Source organism: Mastigoproctus giganteus, chromosome 9, assembly GCF_048544385.1.
Source record: "Mastigoproctus giganteus isolate SK-2022 chromosome 9, ASM4854438v1, whole genome shotgun sequence".
Taxonomy (NCBI): Eukaryota; Metazoa; Arthropoda; class Arachnida; order Uropygi; family Thelyphonidae; genus Mastigoproctus; species Mastigoproctus giganteus.
The window spans coordinates 200,851,531-200,867,447 of record NC_143583.1 but is presented as its reverse complement, the minus strand read 5'-3'; the positions used below and the strand labels follow the sequence as shown (position 1 = coordinate 200,867,447).

At 35.6% G+C, this 15,917-nt stretch overlaps 1 protein-coding gene across 1 annotated transcript in view; it reads left to right on the top strand.

Annotated features, from left to right (window-relative positions):
• LOC150081024 (uncharacterized) overlaps positions 1-15,917 on the top strand; it is a 136,719-nt gene that overhangs the window by 93,983 nt on the left and 26,819 nt on the right. The window contains exons 3-6 of the mRNA XM_090380983.1: positions 697-774; positions 4,571-4,668; positions 11,139-11,210; positions 15,400-15,514. Of these exons, the coding sequence (XP_090237109.1) occupies positions 697-774; positions 4,571-4,668; positions 11,139-11,210; positions 15,400-15,514 (363 nt within the window). The remainder of the gene's footprint in view (positions 1-696; positions 775-4,570; positions 4,669-11,138; positions 11,211-15,399; positions 15,515-15,917) is intronic.

The following is a 15,917-nucleotide window of genomic DNA, read 5'->3' as shown; positions in this document are numbered from 1 at the left end:
ACGCTTCATCACCAGAGAGATGGCGATGGCATTTCGTGAAATTGCATCGGCAATGGCAAGGTTTGAGAAGATGGATCCTGACAGCGAACGATTCTTAAAAGTTAAAAAAAGGGGTCAATGATATGCTTGCTTGCTACAAAGAAAAGAAAAAAGCCACCGTCCAGTCATTCATTAATATGTTCTTTTGTAAGGTTGAGTGGCTTCTAATTTCCACAGCCCTCAACCTCCGCAGCGGCGTACTTATCAACTGAAGAAATTGATTCTGGCAACGATGCTCGAGAGGTAAAACTTACTGAATTATGCCTGTCTCCTCTCTTTTTTTTTGTAATTTTATAATTTTGAAATTTTCTTAAATTGCACGCTTTTGTAATTTTTCCTGCACATGAGATAAAAAATTGAATAAATACAATAAATAATTCTATTTACATGTTGATTGAACATTTCTTTTTCGATTCAATCAATTCAGCGAGCACAGTTGTGAGTGCTGCACAAGCATGGGGGAAGTTTCCCGACTTATGTAAAATCCAACTTACATAGCATTCCGCAGAACGCAACCCTTACATAAGTTGGGGAGTTCTTGTATTTGAAAATCAAGTATAATAGCAAAAAAAAATGAGTTTTATGTTAGATGCTATTTAATAATGTTTTTTATTATAATTAAATTATTATTTTTTTTATTATAATTCATCTTTGCAGTTGCTGCAAGAAGTCCTTGAACTTATTGGTATTAATGAAGCTGTGTGGGTGCTCACAAAAGATGAAACGTTTTACCAGGTTAGTGCTGTAATTCACATTGTAATTATATGCTTTTTTATTAATTTACATGTTATAATAAATTGCACAGTGGTGACAACTGGGGGAAGCAATATCCCTAGGGGTACCTTAAAAATAAAGAAAAGCAACAGAGATATTTAGAACATCAGTTTGGTCAGTGGGGTGATTTATCTTACCATTACAATAGAATGACTCCTATATAAATGAAAGAGAGAGAGAGAGAGAGAGAGAGAGAGAGAGAGAGAGCTGAAATATACAGTAAATATCTTATGCGGTATATAATAAAAATATTTATTATAAAATTTAATCAAAAATTCTTTTGCATTTTTAATGCAATGAATTCACTACTTCATAATATTCACTGAATTGACATACCCTCAAAACTGTCTTTCATCAGATTAATCATAATTCAGGAAACTGTAATGTGCCAAATTGTCTCATACAATGAATTGATGTGTATCCAACTAAAATACATAAGAGAACTATGCTTAATGATGGAAACATTCACTTTAACAAGTAACAGGTCTCCTCCAAGTTTGCTTGCAAAGTGAGGATGTGAGGAGAGTTTTATAGTTTAGGGAAAGGTCAGATTTAATCTTGAACTTAGTGTACTAATGGTGTTGCATAAAGTAAACCTAAACCCTAAAGGTTAATTGCAGGGGAATAATATGTAAGTGTATTCTAATTAACTTGATTGGTGGTGGGAGTATAACAGCAATGAAATAAACTTGAACCAAGTAAACTAATTAACTACTGACCTATACTATGTAAACCATGAGGCTGAATTTGTTGGATTATATATGTGTAATGTTGATTGAAGATGGTAAGTGGCAAAATTTATAATAATACCCATAAATCATAATACCCCTGATTGCCTCCACTAATTTTACTGTTCTTTTTTGCACCTTTCCTTTGTCCTTTCTAAAGTGAGGATGTTTCCTGATCTTGCTACAAAGTTCTTGTATACCATTGATAGAACCCCCACGAATTTAGCAGCCTGTCTGCACAGCACAAAGAACTATGTGTGTGTGACTTATAGTTAGTTTTAAGCCTTTTTCATTACCGACTACTGATTTTAATTTATTGAACAGTATTAATTACTCATTTTTAATTTAGTAATAAAATATTTTTGAAAAGTTGACTGTATTCATAGCGTTTTTACAATGTATATCAGCAAATGTTAAGATTAGTAATATAATTGTAAGTTTAATATTCTTTATTAAACTTATAAAATGCAGTACACATGTGCAAAGCAGTAATTTTACTCTTATCAGACATATGCTGGGTTCTGTGATCTAGTTAAGTAGATCACAGAATTTCAGACAACTGCTAATGAGATTTGTTTATACATGGTGTCTCAAAAATATTGGTAGAAACGTTTAGGGGAGGTAGGTAAAATCTAAAGGAATGTGAATCGCATAGGAACCCATAACCGGAAATGTCACCATAAGTCGGTAGACGGCACTGTTCATCAGTTCGCGAGAGCGAAAATTTCTGGTTTACTCATTCAAACAGTAGTCGCTGCATGAAGAGCATGCATCGATATACGAACTGTGAGCTGGCAGACATGCACCTAGTGTATGGATTAGCAGAGGGCAATGGATGAGCCGCTCAATGAATTTATGGAGAACGCTTCGCAGACAGACATGTACCGGACCACCGTTTGTTTGCACGTGTGCATCAAAATTTGTGCGATTATGGGTCATTTAGAGGTAACAGGAGTAGTGTAGGCAGACCACATTCGACGCGAACTCCCGCCATGGAAGAAAGTGTGTTGAATGCCGTCCAGAATAATGCTACTACCAGCACACGTGCCTCTGCTTTAGGAATGTCTTGTTGCAGTGTACAGCGTGTCTGGCACGACGATTCCTTACACCCCTTTCATCTCCAAAGGGTTCAGTTACTGTTCCCCCAAGATCATCCTGCACGTGCCGACCGGGCTAGCCGGGTGGGTAAAGTGCCTGCCTAGCAACCCAAAGGTCGCGAGTTCGAATCCCGCCTCGGGCTTGTATCAAAGGACTGCAAAAACCTTGGGAGGTGCATTATGGCCACAGAAGCCAATGCGCCAACAACTACCAAAAAAATCCTGCACGTGTGGCTTTTGCCCAGTGGTTTCTCCAAGAAAGTGTTCAAGACTTGAATTTTCCAGCCTATGTTTTGTTCACTGATGAGGCTTATTCAATCAGCACAATGGTCGTGTGTGGGCTCACGACAACCTACACGGTGTGCGCCCCCATGCGGCACAACATTGCTTCGCAATAAATGTATGGGCAGGTATGGTCGGTGACTGCTTAGTCGGCCCATACCTGTTACCATCCCGCATGAAATCCGCTAAATATCGGATTTTCTTGAACAAGTTCTACCAGGGTTACATGACGATGTTCCAGCAAATGTGAGACGCAACATTTGGTTTCAACACGATGGGCGCCTGCCCATTATGGAACGTGTGTTCATGACCATTTGAACAGGCGTTTTGGGCATCGATGGATTGGCTATGGTGGACCCGTTGCCTGGCCCTCACGCTCACCTGATTTATTGAGCCTTGATTTCTTTCTGTGGGGGGGCACTCAAATCTATTGTGTATGAATCGCCTGTGGAGACGGAAATGGATCTCGTGGCGAGACTCATCTGCGCTGCTGCTACTGTCAAAGAAACTCCAGGTGTGTTCGACTGTGTCCGCCAATCCATGCTGCGTCAGTGTCACGCATGCATCGCGTCTCATGGTGGAACCTTCGAGCATCTGTTGTAACATCATGAAATGTATCCGTCTCGTACTCCATTGTTAATATTATGTCAAATAAATGTTTGCCACTAATTACTGTCTTGTGTCGTTTCTGCTTCTTGTTGTTGTTTGGTTTTTAGGAGCATTAGCAACTAAGGCCATATTGCTCCAGGGATATGCGATGTTCATTCCCTGACCTTTCCGCATCCTCCGTATTTGGTGGTCACGGGCTCGAACCCCAGTGTAATCAAGAAGCGTGTGCTACGCACTGCTGCTCCTTCCCACCTGGCTCTGCTTCTTGTGCCTCTGCTACTACTTTCCCATGATGTTTCCGGTTATGGGTTCCTATGCAATTCACATTCCTTTAGATGTTACCTACCTCCCCTAAATGTTTGTACCAATATTTTTGAGACACACTGTATGTAACTACATTCAAGTTATTTTAAATGTGGTGTGTATTGGTTTTGCAAGAAAATTTTAATCTTATTCTGGTTATTATAAATTGGATTCCTCATAAGGACCTTTTGAATGATGTATTATTTGTCTTAAGTTCAAAACGTGAGGGAAAAATTGTTAACAAATATGTATTCAGGAACAGTTTTGATAGTGTACAAGTATAATAGAGTACATCAACATAAATAAATATAAAAATTCATGATATAAAAATGGAATTTTACACATACATGCAAGATATCTATAATTATTTATATTTTCAACAAAATAAAATGAGAATTTACATTGTATAATGCCTACATTCAAGTAATTTAGACATTACATTCAGGTAATGTAGAAATTGCTTAAGAAATAAACCAGGCTAACAGGGGAAAACACGAAACACTACGGCATATCTTGAAGTGTTGCTGAATTGTTATGCTGCCAATTCAATGATGTGAAAATAGGATAATAAATATTTAAAACTTTTTTTTGTCAATTTTGATATTTTATGGATTGTATATTTTCATTTATTTTTTTACTTAGCTGACTGAATCTATTTTTGTAGAACTTAGGTGGTATCATAGGTAAATTTGAGCAGTTCCATTCCAGATTTAATTCAAGAAATTTTATATTTTCCAGGTTTACTTTCCCTGTGAAGGACCAGGTCTACATTGTGACTTTGTGCTCCAGAGTCTTACATCAAGAGGTATAGGAGATAAGGGCTATTCCACAGTAGGGTGAGCTAATTCACATCCTTCACACTGTTCTATGATTTATTTTTTTAGCAGTGTTTAATTAGTGACATTTTTGTCATGAAGCTCTGTAGATGTTTTTAATTCAGCATTATCTGTGAATGCTATTTACATAACTCAGTTTAAGTATGTGACTTCTGTTATTGTCTCTTTATATGTACAAAATGGTGCCTCCGTAGCCAGGTGGGCAGGAGCAGCAGTGCATAGCACACGCTTCTTGATTAGACCGGGGTTTGAGCCCGTGACCACCAAATACAGAGTATGTGGAAAGGTCAGGGAATGACCATCGCATATCCCCGGATATGGCCTTAGTTGCTAATGCCCCTAAAAATGAAATAACATAAGTACAAAATCTTATTTTTGCAGGGATATTTGTGGATATTTACAAATGAAGAAAGAGAAGAAGGAAATAAAAAGAAGCAGAAGTTGATAAATCAATACATATAACAATAGTATTAGTAGTGGCAAATGATGTAAGGAAGTAAGCTTATACAGCATCAGCCAAAAAAAAAAAAAAAAACTACCATCATCATCTCTATATCCCCTCTAATAATTTGTCTAATCCATCCTTAAATTTTTCAAATTTCCCATTTTCACATCACTACGTCAAAGTTTATTTCAAGGATCATTTAATCTGGCCGAAAGCAAGTTTCTGCACATCTATGCTGCACCCATCCCTTTTCAATTTAAATAGATGTTTCCTTTTGTGTATTCAGGGCTGGCACTAGGGGTGTACAAGTGAGGCACTTGTCACAGGCACTGCCTAAAATAGGTGCTGCCTGATACGCTACTGCAGGGCCGGTTTTGGGCTGTTAGCCACCTGCATGCTAGAGATATTTGGCTGCCCTATCAATGCCGATCTCACGTAGATTCATAACCTAACCCAACCCATAGGAGCCTACTAGTATGTTTTTATGACAGTTCTATATACACTGTGCTGCCACTTTATTAGGTACACCCCTGCTGTGCACACAAATGGTTTGTCCCACAACGTTGCAAGTCACATGACCGCAGTTGTGGATATAAATGCAGCAGAACAACCTTTCTAGTATCAGTTAAGCGTACAAACCGTAGCAAGAATGGGGAAAAGGAGTGACCTAACGGACTTCGAACGTGGAATGGTAATAGGTGGAAGACGTGCTGGACAAAGCATCTCTGAAACGTCAGTTCTCCTGAACTTTTCACACACTACAGTTTCAAGGGTGTATTGAGAATGGTGCAACGAACAGAAAACATCCTCTCAACAACACTCCTATGGAAGAAAATTGCTTGGTGATGAGAGAGGTCAGAGGAGGATGGTTAGAATTGTGTAAGCAAACAGACGGTCCACAATGTTGCTCATCGCGCCACAATATAACCTTGTTGCGCAGAACAAAATATCGCAACGGACCACTAGTCGCACTTTGTCACGAATGGGCTACAACAGCCAATGGCAACATTGTGTACCTTTGTTATCAATGAAGAACAAGAGAGCATGCCTCCTGTGGGCACAGCAACACCAGCACTGGACTATCGAGGATTGGAAAACAGTTGCTTGGTCTGATGAGGTGAAGTTCCTGGTGCATTATGTTGATGGAAGGCTCAGAATTTGTCAAAAACAACATGAATCCATGGACCCGTCATGTCTGACGACTACTGTGCAAGGTGGTGGGGCTAGTGTTATGGTGTGGGGAATGTTTTCTTGGCACACATTGGGTCCATTGATACCAATAGATTCACGTCTGAATGCCACATTGTTGCTGACCAAGTGCATCTGTTCATGTTGACAGTTTATCCTCAGTCAGATGGTTACTTCCAGCAGGATAATGCAGTGGTGCAGAAAGGCCGAATTGCTGTGGAATGGTTCCAGGAACATGACAATGACTTTTCTTTGTTGCAGTGGCCCGCTCAGTCATGGATCTCAATCTGGGACTGAGTGTAACCTTAAGTCTTATGATTAAGTTTAAGGTTACACTTAACATGAGATAAAGTTTAAGGTTACACTTAAGACGTTAATATGAAAGTTTGCAAACTCCAAACTTTTATGCTTTTGTTTATGTGGTTTAAAACAAGACACAATTATAGAGGTTATGGAAGTCCCATTGTTGAATCCTTCTCTGGTTCATCAGATGAACCCACCATTGCCTGTGCTTGCACTTCTAAGTTTTCTGATGCAAAACACCTAACATGTATGCTTCGGTGTTATTTATAACCATAAACTGCACAGCTATATCATCCGTTATCATGCAAACATCAATTTTTTGAAGTATGAAAGAAGGGCATGTTGTGTTTCCATGGTTACCAAATATGTTTATGGTCATGTTTATGTTCCCATTGTGAATGTTGGTATGACTTTTTAATTTTATGGTAACGTTTGTTACGTTAATATAAAATTAAGAAGTTAATTTTACGTTATTAACTTCTTAATTTTAAGAATTTAATTTTACTTTCATTAAAAATAAAATTTTTCATTAAAAATTTGAAAAAATTTAATGAAATTTTTAAAAATTTCATTTAAATTTCAAAAATTAAAATATTTTGAATGAAATTTTAATTCAAATTATTATTTTTATGATAATTTTAAGAATTTAATTTTACTTTCATTAAAAATAAAATTTTTCATTAAAAATTTGAAAAAATTTAATGAAATTTTTAAAAATTTCATTTAAATTTCAAAAATTAAAATATTTTGAATGAAATTTTAATTCAAATTATTATTTTTATGATAATAATTTATCATAAAATTATGATAAATTTTATATTTTATATCATAAAATACCAAAATTTTATGATTGTTCCATAAAATATCAAAATTTTCATTGTGAATGGGTCTTTAGAGAATACAATATTATTTATTAACAATGCCATGTTCGCTGTTTCATCGCTGACCGCTATATTAAAATAATATTAAATTACATTTCAATTTTTTCTTTAAAGTGCACTATCAGCCATTGCGGCCCTGCACTATTTCCTATATATGTGTGTTAAGATGCGATATGAATTAGTTGCCGTTACAAGGTTTTGTCTCAGGTGCCACAAATGCTAGCACCAGCCGTGTACATTGCCTAATGCCCAAGAAAGAGTAAGGATCCCATCACCATTTAGTTTACTTGATCCTTTTAAGCCTTAAACATAGTTCCACAAGTTACATAGGAAACTAGGTGTCTAGTTTCCATATGCTGCAATTTTCAAAACTGAAGCCTTTCTTGATAAGAGTACCTTTTTATGTCCCTGATTAATCTTATTGCTGTTCTTGGCACCCTGTTCCAACAGATCTATATCCTCCCTAAAATGAGGCCTTCAGACCTGTATGCATTACTAAAGATGCAGCCTAACCATTGCTTTATACAACAGGATAATCACCTTCACCTCCCTGCAGTCAGAAATTTCTATATATTAGTGACAGAACCCATGAGCTGTCCTAGCAACCTGTCTGCACTACTCAGAAGCACATTGATATGTTATTCTGGATTACTGCTACCCATATCAACTATCTTGCATTTATCAATATTAAACTTCAATTGCCACTTCTCAGCTCATTTGCCTAATTTGTCTAAATCTTGTTGCATGCTATCTTCATGTGCTTTAGGAACAACTGGAATTGTTGATGCACACTTGCTTAAGTAAACAATGTGAGCACCAATACCAAAAAATGCAGGAGTTTTATTTTTGCAAGTGAAAACAAAAAAATGCTGGCATAAGCAACATGAGTGCCAATAAATGAAGAATGCACTATCTTCATTTTCATAGGGACCATCCTCTGCTATTCTTAGCAGCTTAAGCCTTAGAATTGCATTCTTCTTCCCATAGCAACAAATTATGCCATGCTCCAAGGGTTTTATTTAAAAAAAAAAATTTAAATGTGCATTTTCAATATAAAAAAATAGATTTCTTACAGTTGTTTTCATAATAGTTGATAATGTACAGTGGATGGAATCCAAAAATTTAACACTAGGTTCAATGATCTTTTTAATTTTAGCACTGTCGAATCAGAAAAATCTTCTATTGTTGCATTTTGGTATCTAAGATTTAAAAATAAATGGTTACCTTTCACGGAATCTTGTATCATGAATGAATGTTATCTCTATTCAAACAAGCTGACCATTCAATGATCTTTTTAATTTTAGCACTGTTGGATCAGAAAATTCTGCCATTGTTGCATTTTGGTATGTAAAAACCATTTTTAAATAAAAGGTAACCATTTATTTAAAAATAAATGGTTACCTTTCACAAAATCCTTGTATCATGAATGAATGTTATTTTAAACAAGCTGACCATTGCCATCAGGCTAGAATAGACAAGAATAATTAATTTTTGACTTTGGAATTGAATGCAAAATAAGTTCTGCAGAACTGTTGTCACCTGGAGTAGAGCTCAAAGTGTTCCATTATTTTGATGGTGAGGTCAAGAATTAGATAGTCTTGAAAAATATCCAGAAATAAAAAAAATGCTTTTGTTAAGAATAGTACAATTTACTGCTATTTTCTGCTGCCTTTGAAAGACTTCTCCTTTGCCACTGTTGGTCATGCTACCAGTGGAATAATATTTTGAGAAAAGGGTTATGCCGAAGGTGAATTTACAGAAGAGGACTAGATGTAACAACACAATCATGTTATTTAAGTATTAAAAAAAATTGGGACAAAATGAGTCAAGGGGGTTGGATGTCACAGCTGTAAGCGAATGGTTGAGGTGAACAACAAAGAAAATTTGCCTTTCCTCAAATTGTAATGACAAATTTTTTTTTTTTTTTTTTTTTTAATTTGTAATTGCCATGCTCATTGAAAATAATTGCTTTTAATAACACTGCAAATAAAATTGCATTTGAAAGTGAAGTTGAGAATAAAATTTTATTCTTAAGGTTGGAATTAAAAAACTTATTTTTTATTCATAACTTACAGATAAAAAATATTCATATTTTAAATTCCTAACTTACAAATGAGGAATAAGCAAATAATTTATTCTTCTTAGCAGAAAAATTACATTTTAAATGACAATTTTTTAATTTGTGAATAAAGTAAACAGTTTGTTCAGTATTTTAGAATAAATTTTGCCTAACACTGAAAGTACCTAAAGCACTAACAGTCATGATGTGATTCGAGTGATTATATTCTTCTTCTTGTTATTGCATTAAAATGCATGAGGTCAAGTTGCACAAATCCTCAGAGTTGATCTGTGATTTGCCATCAAAAACAAGAGACCCAATATTTTTTGACCGATCATGTCATTTTGTTACATGGTAGTGCATGACCATACACAATTCAGCACACTGTGGCAATCAACCAGAAACTGCATTGGGAAATGATTAAGCATCCTCAGGTCAAACTTTGTTGCCTTGTGTGATTTTCATGTTTTTGGAAGACTGTGAAATGATCTTGCAAGACATCAATTCCATAAGGACAGTAAAGTGAAGGAAGAAGTGTCAACCAAAACATTAAACAGTGGCGGCAACAGCAGCGAAAAACTTTTACAAGAAGGGCAGCGTAAGCAATCTAGTGTACAGGTGAGATATGAACCTAAATTATGGTGTAGATTTTTTGAAAAATAAAGTACGTTATTGGTACCAAAAAAAAAGGGGGAAAAAAAAAGGATTACTTTGCTTTCTCCCTCGTATTCTAATGTGATTTTAATTAGTGCAAAAACCAGCATGCCCACCATAGCATTCTACTTTGAGCACGTGCTATCAAGACATTGCCTAGAAAGTTTTTCTTTTTTTTTTTCGGTAGTTAGGAGTACATATAAGAGTAGACAAATTAAGAACAAAACTAGAACCATAATATTTAATATAATAGTGTTTTGTGCTGAGCTTGCTGTGTAGAATATAGAATATTACTCTATGTAACATTCTTCACAAAAAACAATAAAAGATAGTATGAAATAAAAAGTTAAAACTATCAAATATAATAATAATAAAAAAAAGAAAAGGATTAAAGATAAAAAAAAAAAAATAATAATAATAAGAACATGGCTGTAAACTAATAGCAGTTCTTCACTAGCTTCATTTTCCAAAAAATCTATGTGCAGTTAAAAACACTCACATATAAAAATTATATGCGGTATTGACACATTTTTCACATGAATAAACACCTCTTGCCCTTGCGTATAAACTCTCCTTCCCCTTCCATTGTTTTTTGGAAAATTAGTTCTTAATTTATCTGTTTTTATTTTACAAGGCACATTTGCAGAATCTACCATGTAAATTGATAAATAATTATTTTAATATTTTCAAATTGCATGACTTCATCTATTGATTGCAAAAGTAAAATATTGGAATTTCACAGGTTTGTAGCATAAAAAAAATTAAAACATGCAGATATATTTTCATTGTCATTTTCAGGAAAGAAATGAAATTTTTGTCTATATTGTAGCACTGAAATAGTAGCTAAACTAAAATTCGACAGTGGAGTTATTTGTTCATAAGTGAATTATTTTAGTTGTTCAGTAGATAAAATTCATTTTTTTTTTTTTTTTTTTTTCAGAATCATACCATGTTCAGTCTTCTACCAGGATAATGGAGAGGATGATTATTCTGATGGAGAGGGTGATGAAAGGTAAGTAGGTACTTAGTTTTAATATTATTTGTTTCTTTAATCAGTACAATATATTTTATTATTGCCTCCTTCGGTGTCAGGTCATGCACTAGGATTTTTAAGGGCAATAAAAAACTTTTAGCCAGAATTGCATGTTTTACCACAGATTAATTTGCATTGTGGTAATGGCAAAAAAATCTAAAGATCTCTATTAAGTTTGAATTAAATTTCAGTGTGAGCCTTTTATTATAAAATTTAAAGAAACTATAAAAGAAAAATGCATATGTGAAAAAATTATGGGCTATAAAATTAAATATTCTAAACTGGATAGAGAGGCTGATTTTAAAATAACAGCCTAAAATGTGCACATTTTAGTTGTTAAATTTTAAGAAAGAAACAGAGAAAAAAGATAATGACAGAAGTCTGATTTTGACTTAGTCTTTCTGGCAGAAGCTCGTTGTCAGTTAGAGAGTGATTTGCAATAGTGGTCACATACATCAAACCTTTGGCAATTCTGTTCTTTATAATGTTGAAGTAGCTGGAAGTAGTATTTTTCTGATATGTGATTGTTCCAGTTTAGGTGCCAATGTGCCATTAAAAACTAAATCAATCAATCATGTTCCAGTTTAGGACAGTGCATGTATTTTTTTGTGTTGAATTTTTGTAATGGCAATCAAAACTGCATTTTCCACAGAGAATTATGTTTTCATTTAGTTTTTAGTTGTACATTAACCTTTTTTTTTTTTTTTTGAGAAAATGTTTCATAAACTGCCACCTTTTTTTTTGAGTTGCTTATCTGTTTCTTCCCTAATAATATTTCTGTTTACAGTCCAGTCAAAACTGAATTTATCATGCACAACTTTCCCTTCTATCAGGATTGCTGAAAACCCTGGGTGGGGGGGGGATGTTAACTTTATCCACTATTTGATTTTAGACAGCTTCTTCTAACTCATTTGTTTACAGTCTGATCCAAACAGAATTCATAATACTTTGGGTGAGGGATAAGAGTACACCCCCTGATAGCAGTATACTCTTCCCTCCAGATTTATTCTTTCATTTGGACCCAAAAAGAAATATAAGTGGGAAACCATTTTAATGGGAGTGCTGTAGCAATTAAAAAAATACATGCCTCACAGTATTGACATTGGGACTAGAAGAAAAGTGTTAAAGGTTATACCACTTCCACCATAAGTGGAAGTGGTATAATACATGTTATATAATGTAATTATAGCTATTATAAATTATGATAGAAATTATTCTTTTAGCAGTTGCCATTGCCATTGTAGAAATCGAACGTGATCGAAGTACATACATCTTACCTTTTTAGAAAAGTTCTTAATTTCTAAATTTGATATTCCTGTAAATATTCACATTACACCATGCACACAACACTATCAATTATATGAAGATATAATTGATAGTGTTGGACCATGATAAGTAATGACATGAATCTACATGTATTAAATAAGCTGAAAATGGATTAATCAGTTTTAATGTACAAAATATATACACAAGATATAAAACTATTTACTGTCTTTACACTTTGATTGGCACGTTGATGGTGACCAACTCTGTTCATAAGTACATATCAGTGCATAAATAAAAAGTAATTAGTGGAATCACTATCTGTTTCTATGACCCTTGTACCAGCATTACACTGAAAGGACAGAATTTGTGGGGTCCCTGGGTAATGCTACGCTGTCTACCTAGTGGACGAACTTGGCAGGTATATAGATACACTGCATTCATGTAAATGGTAAGTCGATGTCAGTATGGATAAATGTCGTGAGTTACCGACTTTGAAAGATGAATGATATTGGGTGCCCAACACGTGGGTCACTCTATCATGGAGGTGGTACGGTAATTGTGCTATCAAGAGTGTATTGGAAATATGCCATTTCTGGAATAACATCTCATTGTAGACAGTGCTGTGGGCGGAGAAAGGTGGTGGATGAAATTGGCCGTCGATGTCTGGCTCGCATTGTTTCAGCCAACCAGAGAGCGACAGTAGCACAAACCACTGCCGAATTCAATGAGAGAGGTGCCAGAAATGTCTTCACCAAGACCAGGCGATCATTAGCCACAATAGGTTATGGAAGTCTCTGATCCACCAAAATCCCATTGTTAACACCACGACATAGGACGCTACACCTCAGATAGGCGAAAGAACATCAGCACTGGTCCTTGGATGAACGAAGACATGTCTACTGGTTCGATGAGTCCTGTTTCCAGTTATTTCAAGCAGATGGGAGGGTGCGTATCCGGTGGAAACCGCATGAAGCTATGCACCCGTCATGTCAACAAGGGTCTTTTCAGACTGGTGGACCGTTGGTAATAGCCTGTAGCATGTTCAACTGGCACACGTTGGGACCCCTAGTTACGTCTAGATCAGGGGTGGGCAACTTTTTTCGTCAGCGGGCCGAATGAAATTTTCGTATCATGATGCGGGCCGAATGAAATTTTCGCATCATGATGCGGGCCAGAATAGATTGAACGATTTAATAAAAAAAATCAGAACCTAAAAAATGTTATATTACTTGAATTACCAAATTATTAATGTATTTTTAAAAAAAATATCTGAATGTCCAATTATGCGGCATTCGGCATCAATTTTTCTTTTTTTTTTTTTAATTGGCTCATTTTATGGGCTATAAGTTATATTAAATTAAAAATTGTAATAATTAGAAAAGGCATAAAACATAAAATAGCTCGCACCAATATTATTTTTTTCAATAAGAAGTCAAACCCAAAGGAACTTCGTTCGATTGATGCTACAATAATAATTAGGAAATAACTCTTTGACGCTGCGTAGAATCACTTGGTTACTGTTGTACTGGCCGCGATTCCCGATTGAACCGAATTAAGCCGAACGTTTACGGCGAGTGTAGTCAGGTATGGATTTTCTATATTTATGCATTTACCGGGGGGGCCGGATGTGGCCCGTGGGCCGGCTGTTGCCCACCCCTGGTCTAGATCCATCTCTGAATAGTCCACGTTACGTGTCCATCCTTGCAGACCATCTGCATCCCTTCATGGTCATCGTGCACTCACAGGGCAGTGGACTCTCCCAGCAGGACAGTGAACCTCCCCACAGAGTCATGGTGACTAGAACATGGTTCGAAGAGCATTCTGAAGATTTTACCACCTCCCCATTCACTGGACGTGAACCCCGTGGAGCATCTTTGGATGCTGTGGAAAGGTCCGTTTCGAGCTTTGGATCCTCCACCCAGGAATGCGACAGAATTATGGACAGCGGTGTAGCAATCATGGATGGGAATATCTGTGAAATGCTTTCGTGAACTAGTGGACTCAATTCCTCATCGTGTGACTGCCCTTATCTAGGCTAAAGGTGGGCCTAACCATTACTAGGTAGGTATTCCACGATTTCTCTCCGCTCAGTGTACATAGGCCTAACCATGCAAGTTGAAAAAGTAGCTTATGATGGGGTAACATTATAGACAATAAAATTATAAAACTTTTTAAAATTATTTTAATAAACATGATGGGGGGCTAATTTTGCTGTAATCTTGCAAGAAAGGACATTAGTTTGAGAGATAGCAACTTAATTTTAAATAAAGAATAGATAGTTACAAAGAAACCCAGCAGACATGCTGGGTTCCTTTGTAAATATTTTATCATTTCTTCTTCAAATCAAAAAATGGCTGCATATGTTTTGAAGCTATTACTATGTTCGTGATTGTGCCACCTATACTTGTTCCATAGTGAAATTTTGTGAAAATTAATATAATTTATGACTTTATTAATCCCGATTTGTCATGAAGGTAGTAATGATATTTTAATGTTAGTAAATGATAAGGGTTAAAGCCAAGAAAATGAAAATAAAATGGAAACTTGAATAAAATTAAAATAATATAAGAATAAAAATGGGTATGACCATAGCAGTATAGATACAGCATTTCTTCAGCTGTAAGACATATTATAGCCAATGGTATGGCTAAATGTGCATATGTCTCTTTGGTTTTGTGTATATTTTCACGTTATAGTATTTAATAATATGTTTCCACATATTATGAATAAGTTCTTTTTCTTAGTTATGTTTCTTTTTCTTTAGCTATGTTTTGAGAGTTTTGCTCCTCTTGTTTCTGGGAAAACAAAAAAGTCCCAACATAATTTAGTCTTGATGTTTTTGAAATTTTATAGTTATCTTTATTAGTATTTGAAGTCTGTATTAAGACACTTTTATCAACAGTGAAGATATAACAACTGAAGAGAAGTCAGAGAAGAAAGGGAAGGGGCTGAAAGGATTTAAAGCAATGCAGCAAGCCTTCCTGAAATCAGTGACAGCAAGGCTTACAGTTGCTCAGGTTAGTATGTTTTCATATAGTAAACTAAACTATTCACAATGAAAAATCTGTATTATATGTACAAACTTATAATTGTATTTAATTTGGTTTCAGCTAGGGTATTAGAACTGACTCCAGACTTTCTCCACAGAAATGGGCTGTTTGTTTGTTATTTGGTTTTTAGGAGCATTAGCAACTAAGGCCATTTTGCTCTGGGGATATGCGGTGGTCATTCCCTGACCTTTCCGCATCCTCCGTATTTGGTGGTCACTGGCTCAAACCCCGGTCTAATCAAGAAGCGTGTGCTACGCACTGTTGCTCCTGCCCACCTGGCTACAGAGGCACCTACAGAAATGGGCAGACTTAATTTAGAATATATGCAAATTTATGAACACTGTACAAACAAGAGCATCAAGGCCTCAAA